The sequence below is a fragment of the Pithys albifrons genome, chromosome 10, assembly GCF_047495875.1.
Source record: "Pithys albifrons albifrons isolate INPA30051 chromosome 10, PitAlb_v1, whole genome shotgun sequence".
NCBI lineage: Eukaryota > Metazoa > Chordata > Aves > Passeriformes > Thamnophilidae > Pithys > Pithys albifrons.
This window is the reverse complement of record NC_092467.1, coordinates 16,158,630-16,179,975: the sequence shown is the minus strand read 5'-3', so window position 1 is coordinate 16,179,975 and position 21,346 is coordinate 16,158,630. Positions and strand designations below refer to the sequence as shown.

Genomic DNA, 21,346 nt, shown 5'->3' with positions numbered 1-21,346 from the left:
AATAAAATATGACAGATCAAAAGGCAAAGTCCATGATTAGAAGTATCAGGTCTTATGATGGTCTTAATAGATTTCATGTAGTTTAATCTTTTGCTGAAAACTTATGGCTTGCACTGGATAAATCTGGAGGTGTGTGCAAGCATCATGTTATCTTTGAGCCACACCTTGGCTGTGTTATCTGCCATGAGCTTGCATTTTGCACAGCTACACCTATTTGTAAAAATCTTAACCAGCTTGCTCTTGTTCCTACCCATCTTGGAGACAATTACACTGACTGAAGAATTAACAGTCTAAGGAAAAAAAAACCCTTCTGGGAAAGGAGATACTAGAATGAATACAAGTGAAATGCAGAAATAGAAATGGGGAAGAGCTGATTACAGAGGAAGACTGGGTTCAACTCATGCATCAAACATGTTTAGTCAGGTACTCCTGGAAAATGCAGCACATCAGACATTGTGTTTCTTGTTTCTGTTACAGGAAAGCAATAACATAAATAGGATTGTGCTTCATTTGACATGGGCAGTAGTCTTTAGTTGTTTAGATTGGTTGGATTTTTGTGTTACTAACTTTTAATTAAAATGTTTTCATCATCTACCACATAGCAGCCTATCTGACTAGAATTTTTATTCCTAGTTGGTGTTCACATAGTTGTGTGAAAAGGGTGGGACTATAGTTGACTTCATCCTGTGAAAAACAGGCATAGGCTTATTCACAGAGCATTTCAGAGTGATTTTTTTTTTCTTTCGGGTTTCCTGTCTATCTTATAATATTGATATAGGCATTGATAACTTCACATGAGCCTTGGATAGCAAAGATAGCAGGATTGGGGTGATTACACAGGACTTGTTTGAAGTACACATGTGCCCTTTTGGTCAGTTTTTCAGGACTGAATTCTTCTGTAACATCCTTTTGTAAAAAAAAATTAAAAACAGAAAAAATACTTGGACTATTAGCTTTCAAAAAGTTACAGAAGATAGGATTATATGGAATGAACAAGTGCAACCAACCCAAATAAAAGGTGTTTGGGTACATAAGGGTTTTTAGTCTGGCAGATGTAGCTCACTAGGAGTGTGTTGCACTATTTTGTAGAAGTAAAGAAATAAAACATTCTGGTTTCCCTTGAAGCAAGTTCGAACTGTGCAGTCAAAGAGTTTAAATAATTGATTGTCTAGGCAAATGTTGGAAGGCATCTTTAGAAGTACTGGCTGATGGTGTCTTTTAGAGACAGGCAATATTAAGGGATAATACATTGCATTACAACTCGTGGTTGGATGTTTTAGTACTGTGGTCTGCATTGTTTGTATGTCACCCTTAGCATAGATTTAAAATAAAAGTATTTTGTATCATGTCAACTACTTCCTTTTCCAGTTTGTTTTGATAGCTCCCCGTTCTTATATTTTATTTAGTTTGTCTGAGCAAGTTGGAAGGACATACTGCAAATGCTTCAGAGGGAAGGTAGCTGTAAATAACTTGGATAGAGAATATACCACATCAACAGTTAAATAATACATTACAAATAAACAAAATCTCACTTTCCTTGTTTTGCTTGTTTTATATGCAGCAGAAAGAGGGAAAGAAGGAGCGAGCAATGGTGGACAGAGTGTTTATTGCAAGAATATGTCGAATTCTGAAAATAATGGTCCCTAGAACACTTTGCAAAGAGGTAAGCATTGCCTGCAGTAACAAATAAAGATGGACTTAAGTTTCTTTTGAAATTATATTAGAATTTAAACAAAAGCATATACATTACTTGAAAAGGAGGAAATTGTGTGATGTATTTTAAAATAGCAACATATTAATATAAAAATCTATGGTTATGTTCAGTTGTTATATCACTAAAAAGTTACATTCTGGTTTCAATTACAAGAGAAACCATTTACTGTCAGCTGATAACTATTGTCTGTAGCATAACTTTTAAAAGGGCGTCTGGGTTTTGCTTGTTTGATGTAGTGTAGTACACTTATGTTTGCAAATGCTGCCTATCTTTAAATAGCCCGCAGTTCATCCATAATTTTGCTTTAGTGACTTCTGTCTAGGCCAACCCTTATTAGAAAATGAATTTGTTAAGAAATCTCTTTGCATAATTTTAGGAAAGCTATGCAGAGTAGAATTCAGAAAAATAAAATTGTTTACCTCAAAATCTTTCTCATGTTTTCCAGAACACTTTTTTTTTTTTTTTAAAAAGAGCATTAGTTGAGCTCAGAACTTCTAAGTGATGAACTGTGAGAACTTCAACGTACATTGGGCACAAGCAGTGAATTCCAATGTACAGAATGTAGAGCAAGCCTGACAGCCAGCTTAGCCTGCATGAACAGGGACCTTCATCACCTCATTTACTAAATGAAGGTACATGGAAGGTAGAAGCATGGATGGGAATGCCTGTGACATTGCTCACAGAGCTGGCCTTCATCAACTTCACAAGGTCATGTCCATCAGAAGAGGTTACAATCCACCAAAACCAAGTATTACTCTTGTATTTGTAAACAAGTACACTGGAAGGTACAGGCTGGTCCACCTCATCATATTCCTAGTAAAGCTATGAGCCATTTCTCCTGGAAGCTAACTCTGGCCACACAAAGGGCAAAAAAGGGATAGCAAACAGCCAGCATGGATTTACCAATGGCAGACAATGCCTTACTGGCTGATTGCTTTGCAATGAGACAAATGACTGTGTGGATAAGGGAAGAACAGAGGATGTTGAGTACTTCCTTTGATTTCAGTGAGACCTTAACTCTAAGGTCTCACTTAGGACTCTGATAGCCAGACGAAATTGGAAGGGTGAATGGACAGTGAAGTGGGTGAAAAACTGACTGGACTAGTTTAGCTGAAAGTTTTGGTCAATGGTACAAGGTCTGACTCGTGACTGGTTACTAGTGGCCCTGTTTTCAGTGGGGAGTTAGGAGTGGGTGATGTTCAGAGGTCTTTTGCAACCTTATGGCAGAAAGGTGTCAGAATAGCAGTAACATCTTTATCCCTGCAGTCGTCCATCTTAAAGGGTATAGGTACAAATACAGCTTTGTTAAAAGACAAACTTCCCCCATAAAAATGTATTCAATAGTTTATTAAAAATATTGTATGCTAGTGCGTTTCCTGCAAAGTAAACAAATACTACAGTAGCTGGGGCAGCAGGGTAATATGGTTCTGCTAGACATGATAGGACTACTTACTGGAAAAAAATGGTGAATTTTGCCCATTGTTTAACTGTTACACTTCTGTGGTTGTACTAGACAGGTTATTTGCTGCTTATTGCTGTGATGCTGGTAGTCCGCACTTACTGTGATATTTGGATGATTCAGAATGGAACAGTCATTGAAAGGTACTCATACACTTGTTATTTTTAAACATTCTTTCTTGTATTTAACAGGGAAAGTTGGCTGTCAGAATACTTATTCAGACATTTTATATCTTGCTTGTTTAAAACAAAACTGGTGTAGTTGCAATTTGGGAAGGGATCACTATATTTTTGTAAAGAAAAAAACTAATCAGCTTCTGCTGTTGCGAACTGTTTACTTTTTAAGCAAAGATTTATTTATTAAATTATTTTTGTTCATTAATAGAAATATTAAATGATATGTGATTTATTACATATTCTTTTGGTCACATTTAGTATGCTGAAAACTCTAAATCTTGTTGAAATGAGTGTCTAAGAAGGCACTTCAGAATGATAGTGACATGGTGGTTTTCTGTCATGGACTTAGATATGTAGATACTAGGAGTGTTAGTTCTTTCTACTGAGCTGGGTAAAGCCAGTGCTTTCAGTCGTTCTCTGTTAGAAAATGTTTTTTAGACCTCTGGTTATTCTTGTTGGTCTTTTTACCAATGGAAGCAAGCGAAAATGTGTCTTGAAGTGTGAATTCAAATGATACTGTGTTTCAGGAGACACATTTAGTGCTTTGTTTTCTAGTGTGAGAATCTTTGAAAGCAGAGAAGGGAGAGACCATGAATTTCTGAGCTCTTGATGTGGGCAATTACAGCAGGAGCAGAAGGGAGATAACTGCTTGGTCTGTCACTGACAATTTATCCACTTCAGACTGTTGTTTCTCTTGTAACTAACGCTTAGCTGTGGTCACTTACAGTGCTATCATTGGCCGCAGCAGGAAAGATTTCAAGAAATATTTGTTCAACTTCATTGCCGCAATGCCCGCTGTAAGTGCTGTACTTGTTCTTACCTTTTAGCAGAACGTATTTTATATGTAAATTAAGAATCTGAGGAAAAGATCTCTCAGGAGTGTCTTAAAACTCATGGAAATGAGTTATTTTACACACGTGTCTGTATTAAGACACATTTAATTTCCTGACTCCAGTATGTGGGAGACTTTTATCAGCATATTTCTTTATTGGTGACAACTATTTTTCCAACAATATATTTAGATTCTCAGGTTGGCTTTATTGATGGCAATTTTAACTATAGCTTAATGTGCCATCTGTAGTGTTGCATAACAATGCCTTATGGATTGGATTATGTCTCAGTAGATTTGGTATTCTTTTGGCACCATTGAAGATGAAGGTTTCTTTTTAGACTTTAATTTTTGTAATTCTTTTATATTTCACAGATTTATTATATTTTTTCCATCTTTTAACTTTCTGTCATGTTGACATCTTTGACCAGCACCAGACAGAAATAATTGTTACAGTCTAATAGATAATGTACCTGAAACAAATCGATACTTTAAGGGAGTGGTTTTCAAGTGATGGCTCCTTTTCTAGAGCTTATCAGATGAGCTGAAAATATGCTGTATGAACATAATTTTTTGAAGTAGTGAGAGCCACTGGGAACTGGAGACAGAAACCTACACAGTGGTCCTGCAGACCCTGTATGATTGGTCTTAGGCGTATTAATGGTATTATTGACTTTAAGGGAAGAATTGACCTGTTCTAAAGTCTTTACATAATTTATGCTGCAAACTGATCTAAGTATATTCAAGCGTGTTAGCCAAATTTTGAAATACTGTCTCTCATTTTAGATCTCTTTAGTGAATAACTTCCTGAAGTATGGTCTAAATGAATTGAAACTTTGTTTCCGAGTCAGACTTACCAGATACCTCTATGAGGAATACCTTAAGTAAGTAACACCTTCTTAACTGGTTATAGTATAAAGTTTTTTAAAATGGATTCAAATAATTTTAAGTATATTGTAAGAAAGTTGCAAGGTGCTCAGTAGGTTAGGTATGTTGCTCAGGAAAGGCTTTTGGTTTCCATTAACTTGCAGTTGAGGATAAGTGGCTTGTCCGGGTTGTATATGGCACAAAGACCGCGCATTTGGCTCAAATGGGGGTTAAAAAAGAAGCACAGTACTGCTTCCATGACTGGGTCAGCTTCCAAAGTACTCAGTTCCTTTCATTTAGTGCAGACTGAGTTGGATGCATAGGCTTGAGTAGCTCCTTCTGTCCTATGCTGAATTTTGGTTGGGGGATGTGCTGAAGCAGAGTTTGTGAGCATTTTCTAACTAAGTTCAATAGCAGCATGGGCCTGAGCTTTTACTAAGACATCCTGGAGCCTATAACCCTGCAGGATTTAATGCAGATTTGGCCAGGCAGAAGCACAAGCTATGTTGACTCCATACAGTCATTTAATGTTTGCACTGCTTTTCATATAAGTTGTGTGAAGGAAGGGGGTTCCAATTATTTCAGATCCCAGGTAATGATTTTTTTTCTGCTGCTTAGCTATTGTTTTGTTTCAGAGCTTATACGTACTACAAAATGGGAAATCTGGACAACAGGATAGCTAATCCAGATCAACTCCTTACACAGGATGTGGAAAAATTCTGTAACAGTGTAGTGGACCTGTACTCAAACCTAAGCAAGGTAAGTCTTTCAGGAGAGAACTGTGTGTAACAGCTGTAGATGTTTAGGATGTGGTGTCAACAAGTGTGTGCATTTTTCTGTGGATTGCTTGGAACTTGGTATGAAAAAAAATTGTTTATGGTATTATATGATTTCACACTCTGTGGTTTTCAGAGTGCTGTTTGGGAATTGTTCTAATTTGTATTACATTTTCTTTTAAAGAATTTGTTGGTTCTTTTGCAGTTGAACAGTGATGAATTTGCTTTCTTAGCTAGTCCACTTTCAGAAGAAAATCAATAGCTATAGCTTTTAGATACATACAAATATTACTTTGGGTAGGGAAGTGAGGTTCAATAAGCTCTTTCCCATTTCTGGTGTAAATTTCAGGGGGTTTAGGTAGTGAAGGAGAATACTTACGGACATTTTTAGACTAATTTTTTTATGCTATGTTTTTCATACAAGCTGAAGTATTAGCAAAGTACAAGTTACTTTGCTCAAAAACTTCTGACTTCAAAATCTGTTTTAGCTGTTTTAGCTTTGAGAAAGAGGTTATGGAACAGGATGCTTGCAATTTGGAATGTTCCTTCAAGATGTAGCCAAATATATGGCATTATCCTTTCTTTTATTATTTCTTACAGTTATTTCGGTTAAGTAGTTATGGAGTCTAGTCCACCTTTGATTAGTGAGCAGAGTGTTATTACAGACCTATAACAGTGAAGTACTTTTTTAAATGGTTTGTATTTATCTGAAGATCATGATGCTTCTGTGCTCAATTCTTGAGTTAATGTTTTCAGGAAAAAACCATGTGGCTGAGAGTACTTTAGTTTCAGCTTTTAGTTTGTGTAGTAGGTTAACCATTATTGTTCTTTTTATGTAGAGCTGTAACTGTTCTTGGGGTGGTGCATGGTTTCTGTACCATTTTATATTACTTTGTGTTTGTGTTTTAAGGCTTTTTTTCCTCTGCTTTTCTTACAGCCCTTCTTGGATATAGTTTTGTATATCTTCAAGCTAACAAGTGCAATAGGAGCACAGGTAAATTGAATCGGGTTTTTTTGAATTACATTTTCCCTTCTTTGCTTATAGCCTTGTATAGACCTGTATAGACTTGTTTGGAATCTGAGGAAAACTCTAGGTGTTAATTATAGATTCCTCCATTATTTGAAGGAATATACTGAAAATATGCATTTACACTTAATGTTTTGTATGCTTTAGTGTACTCTGTTTTGAGGCAGGGAAAATAACCCCCAGAATTTTTAGACATTTGATCAACAATTTGAAGACATGAGAAAGTTTTTTATTTTCTTCTTGCAGTTATTTGAGAGTCCCATTTAGTACAGTACCCTTCTCACTGCTTATGTCTTGCATGAATTCCATTTAAGGGCAAAAATAAGTTTTCTGTGCAACCTCTGTAAAGGGGAGCCATTCCTTGCACTGAACTGTGTGATCTCTGTTTTCTCGCCCCCCTCCCACCAAAACACTGAATCATTTCAGAAATAGTTCTTCAGCATGGTGAAATGATGCATTATCAAAATCAATTCAGGAATTGAGAAGAAGTAGCTCTGGAACACATCATGCCGTTTTTGTTGAGGCAGTCTTGCAGTAAGGCTTAACAGAACCTATGTAACTTTTCCAGTCTCAGATGTCTTTGCATAGCTCTCTGTGATAGTTACTACAGGCAGTTTATGCCACACCACATTTCAGTAATATTTAGGCGTGTTGTTTGGGAGCCCTTGTCTATGGAAGCTTAGGATTCAGAAGAGTAAGTGATTCCTGCCAGGACTGCTGGAGGGAACCAGGAAGTGTGTTGGGGATATACAGATCAAAGAAGAGAATGGTATTGAAATACTGACTGCGATGACAGTGTGGGAAACATAGAGACAAAGAACTAGGTAGATAGGAGAGGAAATGAGAGAGGACCAGGAATTTATTAATTAAAAAAGCTGTGACAGTAGGACACTGGGTGATGATAAAAGCTTGTGTGGAAGGCTGGAGTAGGAAGGGATTCTAGAGACAGAGAATTAGTAAAATTAGTAAAGCAGTATCTGTAACACAAAAGAATGGAACATGATGGGAATTGCAAATGTAGTTGAATTGGTAATGTAGGTACATAGGAGGTAAGAATTAAGGGATTCATGCTTTCTGGGCATTCTGGGTGTTTATGTTGCCATTTGAGACTGTGTAGATGGTAAGATTTATTCTTTTTTGATGTTCACAGGGTCCAGCTAGCATGATGGCATACTTGATTATATCAGGGTTTTTCCTTACACGTTTAAGGAGACCAATTGGCAAGATGACTATTATTGAACAAAAATATGAAGGAGAGTACAGATATGTCAACTCACGACTCATTACAAACAGGTATAGATTTACTTGGATGGCAAGATATAAAGGACAGTACTGTGGGGTAAATGGAAGCTGTGCATTAAAATATATTTGGGAAGTCTGGTGCTTTCAGTTCTGAGCCAAGTGTTCGCATCTTTCTGTAGAGTATTATAAAGTAATTTGTAAGTGTATTATATTCCATAATCAAGACTAACTGTAGCTGGGATATAATAAGCTTATGTTCTACTGTGAGGAAAAAGTACAAACCTGTATTTCAAAATGTAACTGAAAGTGCTACATTCCCATACTTCATGGCTGACTTTTAGCAAAGACTGTCTTTAACAAAAGTTGCGTTCTTTCCATTTGTTTTTTTGTAGTGAAGAAATTGCTTTTTATAATGGAAACTTGAGAGAAAAGCAGACTATTCACAAAACCTTCCATAAACTGGTAAGCCTTCTTTTATATCTTAGTTGAAGTTTTGCTTAAAATGCTTTAATTCTATTGTGGTGATCCTTGACATGTATTCATAGAAATTGAATTACAGTGACTTGGTGTTTTTGCTGCTTCAGTCCTTAGATTGGAAAGTAAACCAGAAGGCTTTAATCAGAACACAAATTTTTGATAGAATGGTCTTTCCCTTGCCACCTACCTCCTTTTCACCCACCACAATTACTGTTCTTATTATGCAGTTTCATGTGTAGGTTGTTTTGATCTCAAGTGCAATTCTTTGCCAGCATGAACTCTTTGCAGGGCTTGTTACAGCTAGAGGTGTGTTGAAGTATATGACATGCTGAAAAAAAACTGTTTGGAATCAACTGTCTGTAAAATAATAAAGGATAGTAAAACAAGTACTGATACAATTTGAACTTTTTTCTTCTGTAACTTACCAGGTGGAACACTTGCATAATTTCATCCTGTTCCGGTTCTCTATGGGTTTCATTGATACAATCATTGCCAAATGTAAGTGTTTGTCAGTGCTAATGAATTTCTGTAAATAGCAAAACAAATTTTTGACATGAGAATTGTCTTTTTTTCTTATTGTGTAGCCTAATATTTGTTCTTAAACTGCAGACCTTGCCACTGTGGTTGGTTACCTGGTTGTGAGTCGTCCATTTTTGAACCTGTCTGATCCTCGTCATCAAAATAGTACTCATGCAGAACTTTTGGAGGTAAATAGACCAGAATTAAAACAATCTCCTGTTTTTATGTTTTGTTAGTCCACATAAAGAGACTTTCTTCTACTCTAGGATTACTACCAAAGTGGAAGAATGTTACTGAGAATGTCGCAAGCTTTGGGGAGAATAGTCCTAGCAGGCCGTGAAATGACAAGATTGGCTGGGTAAGCAGTTCTGTAAAAGAATCTTTCTTAAACTTTTGTTGCTATTACTCGTCTCACTTTAAGAAACTACCTGTAGAATTAATATAAACTTATGTACTTTGTTCCTTGCAGCACCCTAAAAATCTAAACATTAAAAACATTTTATGCTGGAAACATACCTGAAGATGTGCTAATTACGTCCACTATTTCACATCTGAATAGTAGCAGCATACAGTTCGACTGTTTAATTGAAAAGTGTTGTCAAATGCTCTTAAATCAATTATACATTGATTATTTACCAAACTTTTTTTTTGTATCTTAAGAAAAAAAATTTGGCTATTACACTAAAAAGACCATGTAAATATTGTGAATATTGGATAATCTGGTGCAACTCTAAAATGTAAACATTCTGTTTCTATGCTGGGATAAATAACTTTGTCATTTTGACAGTTAAACAGTCTTTATTAGAGGTTCTATGGATTTTTTTCTTTTTTTTTTAGCTTTACAGCTCGAATTACAGAATTAATGCAGGTTCTGAAGGACTTGAATAGTGGCAAATACCAACGTACTATGATATCACAAGAAAAAGGTAGATGTGACATAATATGTAATATATGCATCTCTGTGTAGTGTTCCAGTCTCTAATACTTTTTTCTTAATTTAAGATGTGGAGAAAAAGCAAGCTTTGCCTTTGATACCTGGATCTGGAGAAATTATCAACACTGATAACCTTATCAAGTATGTGTACCAAGTTTCCTTGAGTTCGGTATTTTTCATGTAGATTGGCTTTTAAGTCTTCTCCTTTGTGACTATTAATAGAGGTTTTAATACACATGATTACAATTTGCAGTTCCTGTTGTGCTATTGTTTATTTACAAATAATTCCATCTCATGCCCACTCAGCTTTTCTATTGTGTAAGTCAATCCTTATCCACTCATGGTAGCAGAAGACATAATCTGCTCCCTGAACCTCGGCTTTTTGATAACATTTCCTACTGTCCTTTGGAAAATGACTTCCTAGACCATTTTGTTTCCTCTTAGAAATAACATGTTAAGTACAGATTTTATTCCATTATATAGTTCAGCTGTAAAAATCAGGGGCGAATCTGTACTCATTTTGAAAATACTTGCTTGTAATTCCACATGCTTAGATTAGAGATGTCATTGATGTACTTGTGTAGGGATCAGTTCCTTCATTGTGTGCTGTCAGAGGAACATGGCACTGACATAGTATTACTACTTAAAGGCATAAAATACAACCAGTTAAGAGATTAAGTAACCTCAATCTGGTCAGTGTGGAAAGAAGATAGGGAAGTGGAGGAGAAAGACTGGAGGAAGGGGGAAAAGAGGAAAGAGATGATAGAGCTATTTTTAGTATTTTCATGTTAAAAGAAAGGCAAGGGGAGGTGACCAAAGAATTCATTCATTGTGTATCCTAGAAGTAACGAAATACACTTCACTAGTAGGTTTAAAATGAAGTGCATCCTTACATGTACATTTATATCCCCAAGATGTTTTGGAGACCAAAGGCTTAGAAGGATTTGGAAAACAAATATGTGAAGGCGATAAAAAAAAATCCCTTTAGATGTTTCAATGCTAAAGTACCATTTTGGTACTTTGACTTCCTCAGCTGTTAATAGTTTGAAACTGGGAGAGTGAATGAAGTACTGCTGAAGTCTTGCCCTGTTCCATAAATCTCTGAAGTAAGGATGCAGTATTAACTTTTTTTACTGTTCATTTTTTCCCCCCATGTTGCAATACATACAGGTTTGATCATGTTCCGTTGGTGACACCTAATGGAGATGTTTTGATTCAAGATCTTAACTTTGAGGTAAGGTTTTTTAATATCATAGAAAAGTATATTAATATAAAATTTTCAAGTGAAGAGGACAACTTCAAAGGTCATCTGATTTATAAAAAAAGTACAAACGAGTCATCATGTTAGTTTTAAAAAGGGACAATGAGCTATTTTCCCCCAAGAAGTTTTTATTACTACAGATGTATTGTCTTCCAGCAGTTGGCGCTAAACTGATTGGGGGAAAAATCAATTATTGCTGGAAATTACTCATTAGAATTCCAGCAAGTATGTGTGTACAAGCCTATGCTGATACCACATTGTCTTGCTGTTTGTAGAACCTTTCAACAGAACTTCTTCACTGCCTTTTTAATGTGTTGGATTTGGATTTTTAGGTTCGATCTGGTGCAAATGTACTTATTTGTGGGCCAAATGGGTGTGGGAAGAGCTCACTGTTCCGTGTTCTTGGTGAGGTAAGGGAACCTTTTGAGACAAATAGGAGAGAGTGCAAAGCACTGTTGTAATCGGACTTTTTTGTCAAGTTTTAACCTTTTTCCTCTTGCAGTTGTGGCCCTTGTTTGGTGGACGTTTAACAAAACCTGTAAGAGGAAAGTTGTTCTATGTTCCCCAGGTGAGACCAAGTGCTTTACTTGACAATAGTGTTCTCTTTCTTTCCACTTTCACTATGTTTAGAAATATTTGACATATTTCTTTGGTTCTAACTGTATCTCAGAGACCGTATATGACTCTTGGAACTCTCAGAGATCAAGTTATATATCCAGATACTTTGGAAGATCAGAGAAAGAAAGGGATTTCTGACCAGGTAATGATACTTAGTTCATTAACCCTTTGTCTTACTTAGGATGAATAATGCTTCAGATTTAGTAATATTGAAACTGCTATTAAAAACACTGCATTTAATTTGATTTTAATACTGATAAATCAGGATTGATAACACAAAGGTATAATCCTTTATAACCTTTTTCAGCCATTTTTTTGTTAAGTTCATGTAAGCTTTATTGGTGATTCCTGTTTCCGTAAAAGGTGCTGAAGGAGTACTTGGATAATGTCCAGCTGGGTCAGATCTTGGAACGTGAAGGAGGCTGGGACAGCGTTCAGGATTGGATGGATGTCCTCAGCGGGGGAGAGAAACAGAGAATGGCAGTATGTCTCAAAAGCATAAATGCTTAACAAATGCAGAACATAAGTAAAAAATATAATCTGGATTGTAAACTAGCTTTGCTAACTAAATATTTTACGTAGGAGAAACCACCAAAAGGTGAAATAACTGAATATGGAGAAAACAACTGAAAATTGTGTTTATTGCACTCAAAATTTAAAAGGAAATGTTGACTTTTTACCACCCTTTTACCATGCCTCATGCTTTCATTGTATAAACAGAAGTTCTAAAAAATTGTCTTGAAAGGAGTAGCAAAGATAGTATACCACTCTTGAATTTTCAGATTTCAGTAAGTACCAACTTAATTCCCTTGACATAGTAAATTTTTTGACACTAATTCTTGGTTTAGCTTCCAACACTGCCCTATTGGTTGTAGTTGTGTATCCACAGCAGCTTTTTTTGCTTTGTATTCCAGATGGCAAGGTTATTCTATCACAAGCCCCAGTTTGCAATTCTGGATGAGTGCACCAGTGCTGTTAGTGTTGATGTAGAAGGCTACATTTACAGCCACTGCAGAAAGGTAAGCTCTTTATTCTATAATTGTATCACTTTGTGTTAAGAGGAAACTTAACAGCAGTATTAGTTTCACTCTTCCTTATACCTAGTGCAGACTAAAAATTAAAAAAAAACCAACTAAAAAAAAGCTTAGAATTGTATGCAATGTTCTGCACATTAGAATTCAGTAATTGTTTTGTAGTCTTAGGATCATTTAGGTGTACATGTAGCCTCTGTATCAGGGCAATTTAGGTGTACATGTAGGCTCTGTGATATACAGAGAACTCTTTCTAACTGCTGAGCAACCTTACTTTTCCAGATAGTCTTAGAATGTCCGGATGAAAGGATCTAAAATTTTAGACTTTTTTATTGATCATAAGCTTTCTTTTGGCCAGGGCAACAGAAGTGAAAGGCTGGAAGTTTACATTTCCATCTATTCTGAGATAGGAAAAGCCAAGCGCTCTCCGAAAACATGATATTAAATATAATTTTGTTTTTTCTTTTCCTCTTAAGCTCACCATTTCAGATTCTATGTAGTGCCATGTGAAATATCAGTAAGATCCAATTTCACACTCCTAGTCTGGGAAAGAATGGGCTTGAAATAACGTTAGTTATTAGTAGCAGTATTCTCAGGATGATAATGGAGCAAAGCTGTGCATCCACTGAAATACATGCTTGAAACTTGAAGTGGAAACTTGAGGAGCCTTCTGTAGGTAGTGAATGGACAGTAGGTGAGGACTCTGCAGAAGAAAGGACATTAGTTCATGAAATAATTTTACGACACTGATATCAATACGCTGACAATTTTTAAGTGTATTTTCCATATATTTATTATTCTGTTAACTTGAATATTCATTTGTACTTGCCAAGTGGCTAATACATGTTATTGAAAAATAGAATTCCTGGTTAAGCTGGCCTTGCAGAAGGAAAAAAATTGCCTTGTTTTATCATCAGAGCCATTTTGTCCTTGCTGCTGCTGTTAAGGATGAATAGTTAACTGAGTTACAAGGAAACAAAGGAAGATTAGTCACCTTTAAATTATCGCTCTATAATTCAGTATAACTTCTGTGGGTTTGGGTTTTTTTGTTATCAGGTTTTCTTTATTCACCAGGTTTATTGTTTTACCTGCCTCCTACCTTACCTCCTTTGCCTGGTTTGCCATTCTGTTTGATAAATCATTAGAAGCAAAAGAATGGTGAAATCAATTAAAAAAGATAAATCCCTCCTGCTTGCTTTTCCCCCTCCCTGCAAGTATTATATTAAGGCTATATATGTATAGTGTTAATAATTATCTAGAAGTTTGCGGTTATGAATTTAAGATCTTCGTCTGATGTAATGCTGAAAAATAAAGAATGTCTAACCCATGAGAAAAAGTAACTGTTTTGTGGGTATTTTCATCATATAGGTTGGCATCACTCTCTTCACTGTTTCCCACAGGAAGTCACTCTGGAAACATCATGATGTATGTAGTCTTTGCTTTACTCAGAATACCTTGTAGGTGGTGGTGGTTTTGTTGACTGACTGTTAAATTGACTTTGAAATTCAAGATGGCATTTTGTTTGTTTGGTTTTTTTTAATATTTTACTTTCATATTCCAGTTTCAGTATTTGAAATAATGTTATGCTTATATTTATGAAGGAACACTATCCAAAAATCCCTATATGTATCTGTAAAAGGAGCCACAAAAATATGAAAGGCTCACTAGATGCTTAAGTCTTCTTTCTTAGAAAAACCCTTGAATTAGAATCTGGTGTTTTGCTTTCACTATACGTAATATATCTGTGATGTAAAAAAAAGTTTGTCTCTAATACATGAACTTCTTTTCTTGCAAACTAAGATTTTACTTTTCTTTTTATGCAGACATACCGTATGTGTGGGTAAAAATGCTGAATGAATACACAGGGATGAATGTGTAACTTAAAGTATATTGTCACAAACCCCAAGAGAGCAGTGTTAAGCCTGAGGGTGGCTGATGTATGATATGCAAAAAAAACAGTTTAAGGTTTTTACAGAGGCATTTACTGAAATATGATGTAGAAGCAGCTCACCCTCTGCTGGTTAGTTGAGTTCAATATTTTGCTAAAACTTTTTAAAGCTTTTTTTTATTTTTAAAACTACTTTAAAATACAATTTAGTAAGGCATTTATAGATCTAGTAGCTTGTAGGTGGCTAATAACGTACCTTTTCTTTTCCAGTTCTATTTGCATATGGATGGCAGAGGAAACTACGAGTTCAAGAAGATAACTGAAGACACAGTTGAATTTGGATCTTAAAGTCAAAAACTGAACTGCTACAGAGACTGATGATTACAGGAAGTGTGTAGAATGTCAGACAATGTACCATAAAATTAGTCAGCTTGTTAAGCATTTACTATTATGTAGGATATTGCTAATTGTGTATATGTTGGTTTAATTATTGATATGTACTAAGAATGTCCTTATTCTTGTGGTTTAAAAACCTGCCTAAATTAAATTGGGCTTAAATTGGTGTAACCTGATTCATCCTGGGATGCAAACCATTTGAAATCAGCTGATTTGACTTTTGTAGACCTTCTTTCCCTTCAGTGAAAAGCCCTGTTAAAATTAGGGTTTCTACCTCTCTTGTTCCTGCAAAGCAGTCTTGGATTTTTGCTCTGTTCTATGCATATTTCAGAGTGATCTCATGTGGTGCACGACATTGTCCCATCTTCAGATCTGTGCCCTGTTAAATGAAAGAGCCTTTTCCTTGTTCCAGCCTTGTGATGTAGCCAATGTGCCCTTGCTGAAAAGGAATGAACTGAAACTAAAAGACAAAACTAATTCCTTCTGGTGGTAAAAACCCCAACAAATCAAGCTTGTTCTTTGCTGGGTGTTGGATTCTCTTTAACATCTGTCTGTCCATGCAGTTCTCTCTGCAGCTCAGCAATCCCATTCTCTCCCAGTTTAGCAAGAGCTTCATCCATCCCCTACCCCAGCTGTCCTTTTTCTCTCAGAGAAGTAGTGTAGGAATGAATAGTAGAGAGGAAGTTGAGGGAGGAAAGGACTGATGCACAAAAAAAAAGGTGGGCAAGAAGAGTGATGATCCTTGTATTGAACAATCTTGTGCATGTTTTTAGCTCTGAAAAAATGAATGACTCCCACAAGAAGAAACAGAGAAAAGTGTATGGGTCCAGTCATTCCTTTTCTTAAATCAGTAGAGGTTAGAATGGGCTCAAGAATGTTAATCTGAAATAGCAGACTGTTGTCTGTCTTGTGTTCAGTCCTGTAATACAGCAGTTACTTTTTCCAAGCTACTCCTTTTCTCCCTCTTCAAAAAATCAGATCTTCTGGTTTTAGCTACCCTTCGGGCCTGAATTTGAAAGTAAGTGATAGTGGTACTCCCATTCTGGCCTTCTAGGCTGTGAAGCTGAGAGCAATGATTTCATTCTTTGTTTATTCTCCTATTTGTCATAGTGTTTCCTGATTTCTGATACAAATTATTTACCAGTGATTCTCACTGTTGTCTAAGAATCTCTAGTCTTTGCTGGTTTTCTTGTACGAGCTGCCAAATCCCCTTGAAGAAACCAAACTCTTAAAATAGTTTACTGTGTTTGTTTTTTCCATACAAGTGATTAGCGTGGTTGTCATTTGACTCTGACAAACATAAATGCAGCAAGGTGATTTTTGTGATCAAGGAATAGGAAGGTATAATTCAAACTGAATTTCTGTTTAGGCTTTAAAACAAATATTTATGATACTTGTTGTACAGTGAAGGTCTAGTAGTTTTTTAGTGTTCCATGTAAGATATAATATAGGAATGCACTAAATGAAGGCATGCATAAAATATGCGATACATCTGTTCTCTGTACATCTTTTATCAAGGATTTAGATTTTAAAAAAACACCCCAAGTTTCTATGAAATGGACATATGCTTGGATGCACTGCTATTTGTTAATTTTTTCCCAGTCTGATTAGTCATAATCTTTCATGCTGAAATTGCTATCTGTTAATATTTTTTCTTTTGTCATGGTTCTTGCCCCTTCCTGCCACTATTCTTTTGAAGTTCTCAAATGCAAACAGCTATCGTGGTATAAGAGTCTAGTGACCACAGTAGATTCAGAGTATAATGCATCAATGAAAATCAAAAAAGCATATTCAAGAGAATAAGGTACCAGAATAATTTTTTTGTGCTTGTTTAATGAGAAGGCAAATAGATACCTGATTTAACTAATCTCCTTTTCCTGTTCATTCACATTCTCACATCAGCTGTAAGGTAGCAGGTAGCAGCATGCTGTATGGGAGTCATAGTCTTTTTTTAATTGTAACCATGAAAATAGGGATGCCACATAGGTTATTGTGTCAGGGGGTTTTTTTGTTTGGATTTTATTTTTTGAAAGTTCTTAGCACAGATGCAACTTCTCTTGGAAGGGCTGTTTTAGTAGCCTTTTACGGAGAAAAAAATTAATCTCTAAAATGAGAAAGTTGCTATGATCTTTGTGATTCAGGCAGTCTTTTGCAGTGGAGTAGTAAACTTGGGATAGATGTATTTTTAATGCTGACAAGCAAAACCACACACAGCACACTTACATAGCCCCCCAGCAGCCAATCCCAATTGTACTTTACAATTTAACACGTTATAACAGAATTTTGTGTAATCTTGTATTTATTTTTAAAACTAACAACAGACAAACAAAAAATCCATCTCCAAAACCAAGGAGGAATAGGTTTGCCTTTAGATGCCATGAAACTCATTGAAACTGAGGATACTGGTATCTCCTTAGGGCCAGGACTTAGTGTTTCTAAATATACTGGAAGGAAATTAAAATACTCTTCTGTGCTTGATTGTAAGAGATACTTATAAAGAAAGTATAAAATGGAATGATGTTTTAGAATTATATTCTTAAAAGGCCTTACACTTAAGTGTTTTGAGATAGACTTGATCTAATGAAAGATTGTAAAAACTAATGAAAATGATCCAAGTCTCGGTTCTGTTGCAGATTTGCACTGTGATACTGTATTTTAGTTGTTATGTTTCTTTAATAGCACAAGCTGGAAGTTCATGAATCGGAATTCTGAACTCTCTTAGTAAGACAAGTACTGATGAATACTTTCAGTCTCAAACTGTTGGTGCTTTGAAGACGGTACTGGTAATAGTCAGATGGCTGCATTTCAACAGTGGTGGGAAACATTCCTGTGTGTAAATACTGTAAAGTGTTTTGGAGGGGGAAATGGCGCTATATAAATGTAAGACATTAAGTGCCTCTGAAATAATAATAAATCTAAAGATAAAATGTATCTAGGCTTTTTATGTTTCTTACTGATGATGAGGAATTTTGTAATAACACAGAGAATGCATATTCAACAAATGCAGAGTAACTCAGTGACCCAGTTGACTTGTGTTCCACTTAGTCTGCAGTACTGTCTGAAATTTGACCTAGAATCAGCCAGGTGATGCCATCCAGTTATAGGCTTAACCAAGTCCACGAGCTCAGTACTTGAAGATATGTACTTAGAGCAATTGGATTCTAGGTGCAGTAATCTGTTTTAAGCCCATACTGGGATTAGCTCAACTGATTACGGTTTGGTGCTTGTAATGCCAAGGTCATTGGATTCAATCCCTGTACAGGCCATTCACTTAAGAGCTGGACTTGAAGGTTTTTGTGGGTCCCTTCCAACTCAGAATATTCTGTGATTCTGATCTTTCTCTCCTTTGTCTGCTGGCCATTTCTTTTCCCTTTATTGATTTTAGAAGAGTATAGACCTGAACAGGATTAACATAATATAGTACATACTGTGGTAATTCTTCTGAGTGCTCCTTAAGGGAAAATAAGATAATCACTCTCCTCTTTTGTTGTGTTTATGATTTTTAATGGTTTTCCTTTGCTGTGGTAGATATATCAGCTATCAGGATACTTGAAACACAGAAGTGTAAAAGTGCAACCAAGATATGCTTGAATTAACTGATTTTAAAGTGATCAGTGTTTTCTAATGCTAATACTGATTTTTCCTTCTCGTAACTGAGATGGCTACACAACCCATCTGTTGCATTACTAATCTTAAAGGGTAGAGCTCCCTTTGAAAGAAACGTCTCAACCAAGGATGCAGTCTTGAAAATCTGTCATTCAATTTAGCTGATGAGCTAGAGAGTAAAAAAAAAAAAGGAACTTCTGTGTTGTGGGTGGGATGTTTGATACTAAAATTTGTTTTAGATTAGCATGAAGTCTGTTGCTTGTTCTGCTCTGGGCTTTCAATTATCGGTTTTTTCCAAATGCTTGCTTTGTGTGCCTCAACACTTAAATTTTTCCTTATATAGTGGGAAGACACTAGTTCCTTGAACAGTAGCACTGAAGCCATGGAGCAGAAAATGCAAACTCCTTTACAAAGATCAATCCACCATATTCTGAGCATGTTCAATAGCCTTGGTGCAGGATTTTTGAATGTTTACTAAAGGACCAGGCAGCAAAAATACAGCATTCTGGACAAAGGCTTTTGTGCCATAGGCTTCTTAAAATTTGGATCCAATCATATATTGCAACAGGACTTCTCTGAAAAGCCAGGAACCTTTTGCAAAATTTTTTTGGAGCTTACTAGGGTATTAAGGGCCAAGGTCAAATCTACACTTTGATATGCTTTCCTTTTTTTAAGCCACAAATGCTAACTAAAGATATCACTTTAATTTTTTTTATTATTAGAATACTTGTATTTATAATAGTGCTAAGTAGAGGGGTTTGTAAAGGCTACTTCCAGTAAGTTCACAAAAAGTTCACAAAATTCTCTTCATACTTTGGGTGTTACCTCCCTAAACTTCCTCAAAGGCCCTGGGGTGCATCATGCTGGTGGAATAGAAGGTACTTGAGTAGATGTGTCTTAGGGACAGTTCCTGTGTACACCATGTATATTGTCCCTGAGTTTGTGCTATAGTGTAGTGACCTGCTTGAGAGACTGGGTACCGAAGAGCAGCCTCTCAGCAGGGACCTGTTTTGACTTGTTGTGCCTGTCACTGCCTCTTCTAGAGTGGAAGGTCATTTTCCTTGAAAGATGTTCTTAGGGTTGCTTTTTCAAGACAAGCTCAGCAGAACTCAAAGCACACACAGCCCAAAATAGCCCTGGTTACAAACACAGCTGCCTTCCAGCTATTCCTACCTGTGCCTTTCTTCTCACTGCTGGACAGATAGCATATTGTCACAGTCCCAAACAGCTTGTACTTCAGTGTAACTTACAGGGCTTCTCCATGTATGATATGTACAACTTTTTTCAGTGCTTCTACAAGACTGAGGTTCTCGGTCTATTTCTGTAAGAGTTAAAAGGGCAGCAAGAGGAAACTGTTTTCTGTTTGAAGTATACTCAGAAAAGAAAGTCTGGTAAGAAGCTTAACAGCATGAAAATCTCCTAATTCTGAGCTACTCCTGAGTTAGATTCTGAGACTAAAGGAGAAGTATGTCAGGAGAAGGGAGTATGGGTTTTGTGTGAGCTTCAACACCAATGTGCAAACAATGGGTAAATAAGTACTGATGGATTGTTAACTGGGGCCTGGTTTCCAGCAGTGCTTGAAAGTTGGACAACACAGGTATGTTGCAATCCAAGATTCCTGAAGAACCTGTCATAGGGAAGCACTAAATGGAAGATAGGGAGTGTTTGGGAAGAGAGAGCTGCTCCCACCCTTAATATGTTTGAACAACTCAATGAGATCTATCTGTTGCTCTTCATTACTAGAAAAGAGAAGATTAACAAATTTCATATGCCCTCTTCCTTGAAATTTTGGTGAAATCTGGATTCTAACTGGGTCTCAAGGTGCAAGCCATTTAGGAACATTTTGATAGTTAACATGCTGATTATGCCTTTTTTTGCCGCTTGGGGTCACATGAAGCATAAGAACCTGACAGATTGCAGAATTAATGTTGCAGAGATTGTTCACAGAGTACAAGTTGTGTTTGCAGGGTCACTGTTCCAGTGTAAGAAACCTGCAATGTGAAGGGCAGAGGAGGAACAGATCTTTGGTGTTCACAGTCCCACTGCTATAATGCCTGTTACTGTGGTGACATACAGTGGTGTGGTTGTACCCTTGGTGGAAGCAAGTGATCAGGGTAAGAGTAAAGTGGAAAGACAGGAAATGAGACTGAGATGATGCTCAGTGTGAGTGGATGGTAAAGTATGAAGGCAGCCAAGGGAAAAATGTTTGTGTTAATCAAGAATGCATGCACTAAAAAAAAGGCAAAACAAAACCACAAACAAAAACAACAATAAACAAAAAAACCAAAAACAAATTACCCCAACAACCCACATTTCTTCCTGGAATAAGAAGTCCTTATTAATGTTTTAAAACCTCACTTGTCATTCTAAACTGTTTTATTACACTAGCTTTTTAATTGAGTTATGTGATTACTGAGTAGCTAATTAAAAAAATTACCATGTGATCTCATTGGGAAAATATTTCTCTGTTCAGAAGAAGGTGAGTTTTAATTAAACCTCTTTTGATGAAATAGTTTTGTGAATGAA

The 21,346-nt window shown here is 36.3% G+C and overlaps 1 protein-coding gene across 1 annotated transcript in view; it reads left to right on the top strand.

Moving 5' to 3' along the window:
* Positions 1 to 18,145, top strand: part of ABCD3 (ATP binding cassette subfamily D member 3) — a 28,532-nt gene extending 10,387 nt beyond the window's left edge. The window contains exons 3-23 of the mRNA XM_071564781.1: positions 1,562 to 1,663; positions 3,228 to 3,316; positions 4,077 to 4,146; positions 4,965 to 5,062; positions 5,681 to 5,804; positions 6,759 to 6,815; positions 7,999 to 8,141; positions 8,483 to 8,552; positions 8,996 to 9,065; positions 9,177 to 9,274; positions 9,353 to 9,444; positions 9,924 to 10,012; positions 10,089 to 10,161; positions 11,191 to 11,254; positions 11,614 to 11,691; positions 11,784 to 11,849; positions 11,952 to 12,041; positions 12,263 to 12,382; positions 12,814 to 12,918; positions 14,299 to 14,355; positions 15,089 to 18,145. Of these exons, the coding sequence (XP_071420882.1) occupies positions 1,562 to 1,663; positions 3,228 to 3,316; positions 4,077 to 4,146; positions 4,965 to 5,062; positions 5,681 to 5,804; positions 6,759 to 6,815; positions 7,999 to 8,141; positions 8,483 to 8,552; positions 8,996 to 9,065; positions 9,177 to 9,274; positions 9,353 to 9,444; positions 9,924 to 10,012; positions 10,089 to 10,161; positions 11,191 to 11,254; positions 11,614 to 11,691; positions 11,784 to 11,849; positions 11,952 to 12,041; positions 12,263 to 12,382; positions 12,814 to 12,918; positions 14,299 to 14,355; positions 15,089 to 15,166 (1,833 nt within the window). The 3' untranslated portion in view covers positions 15,167 to 18,145. The remainder of the gene's footprint in view (positions 1 to 1,561; positions 1,664 to 3,227; positions 3,317 to 4,076; positions 4,147 to 4,964; positions 5,063 to 5,680; positions 5,805 to 6,758; positions 6,816 to 7,998; positions 8,142 to 8,482; positions 8,553 to 8,995; positions 9,066 to 9,176; positions 9,275 to 9,352; positions 9,445 to 9,923; positions 10,013 to 10,088; positions 10,162 to 11,190; positions 11,255 to 11,613; positions 11,692 to 11,783; positions 11,850 to 11,951; positions 12,042 to 12,262; positions 12,383 to 12,813; positions 12,919 to 14,298; positions 14,356 to 15,088) is intronic.
* Positions 18,146 to 21,346: the final 3,201 nt, after the last annotated feature.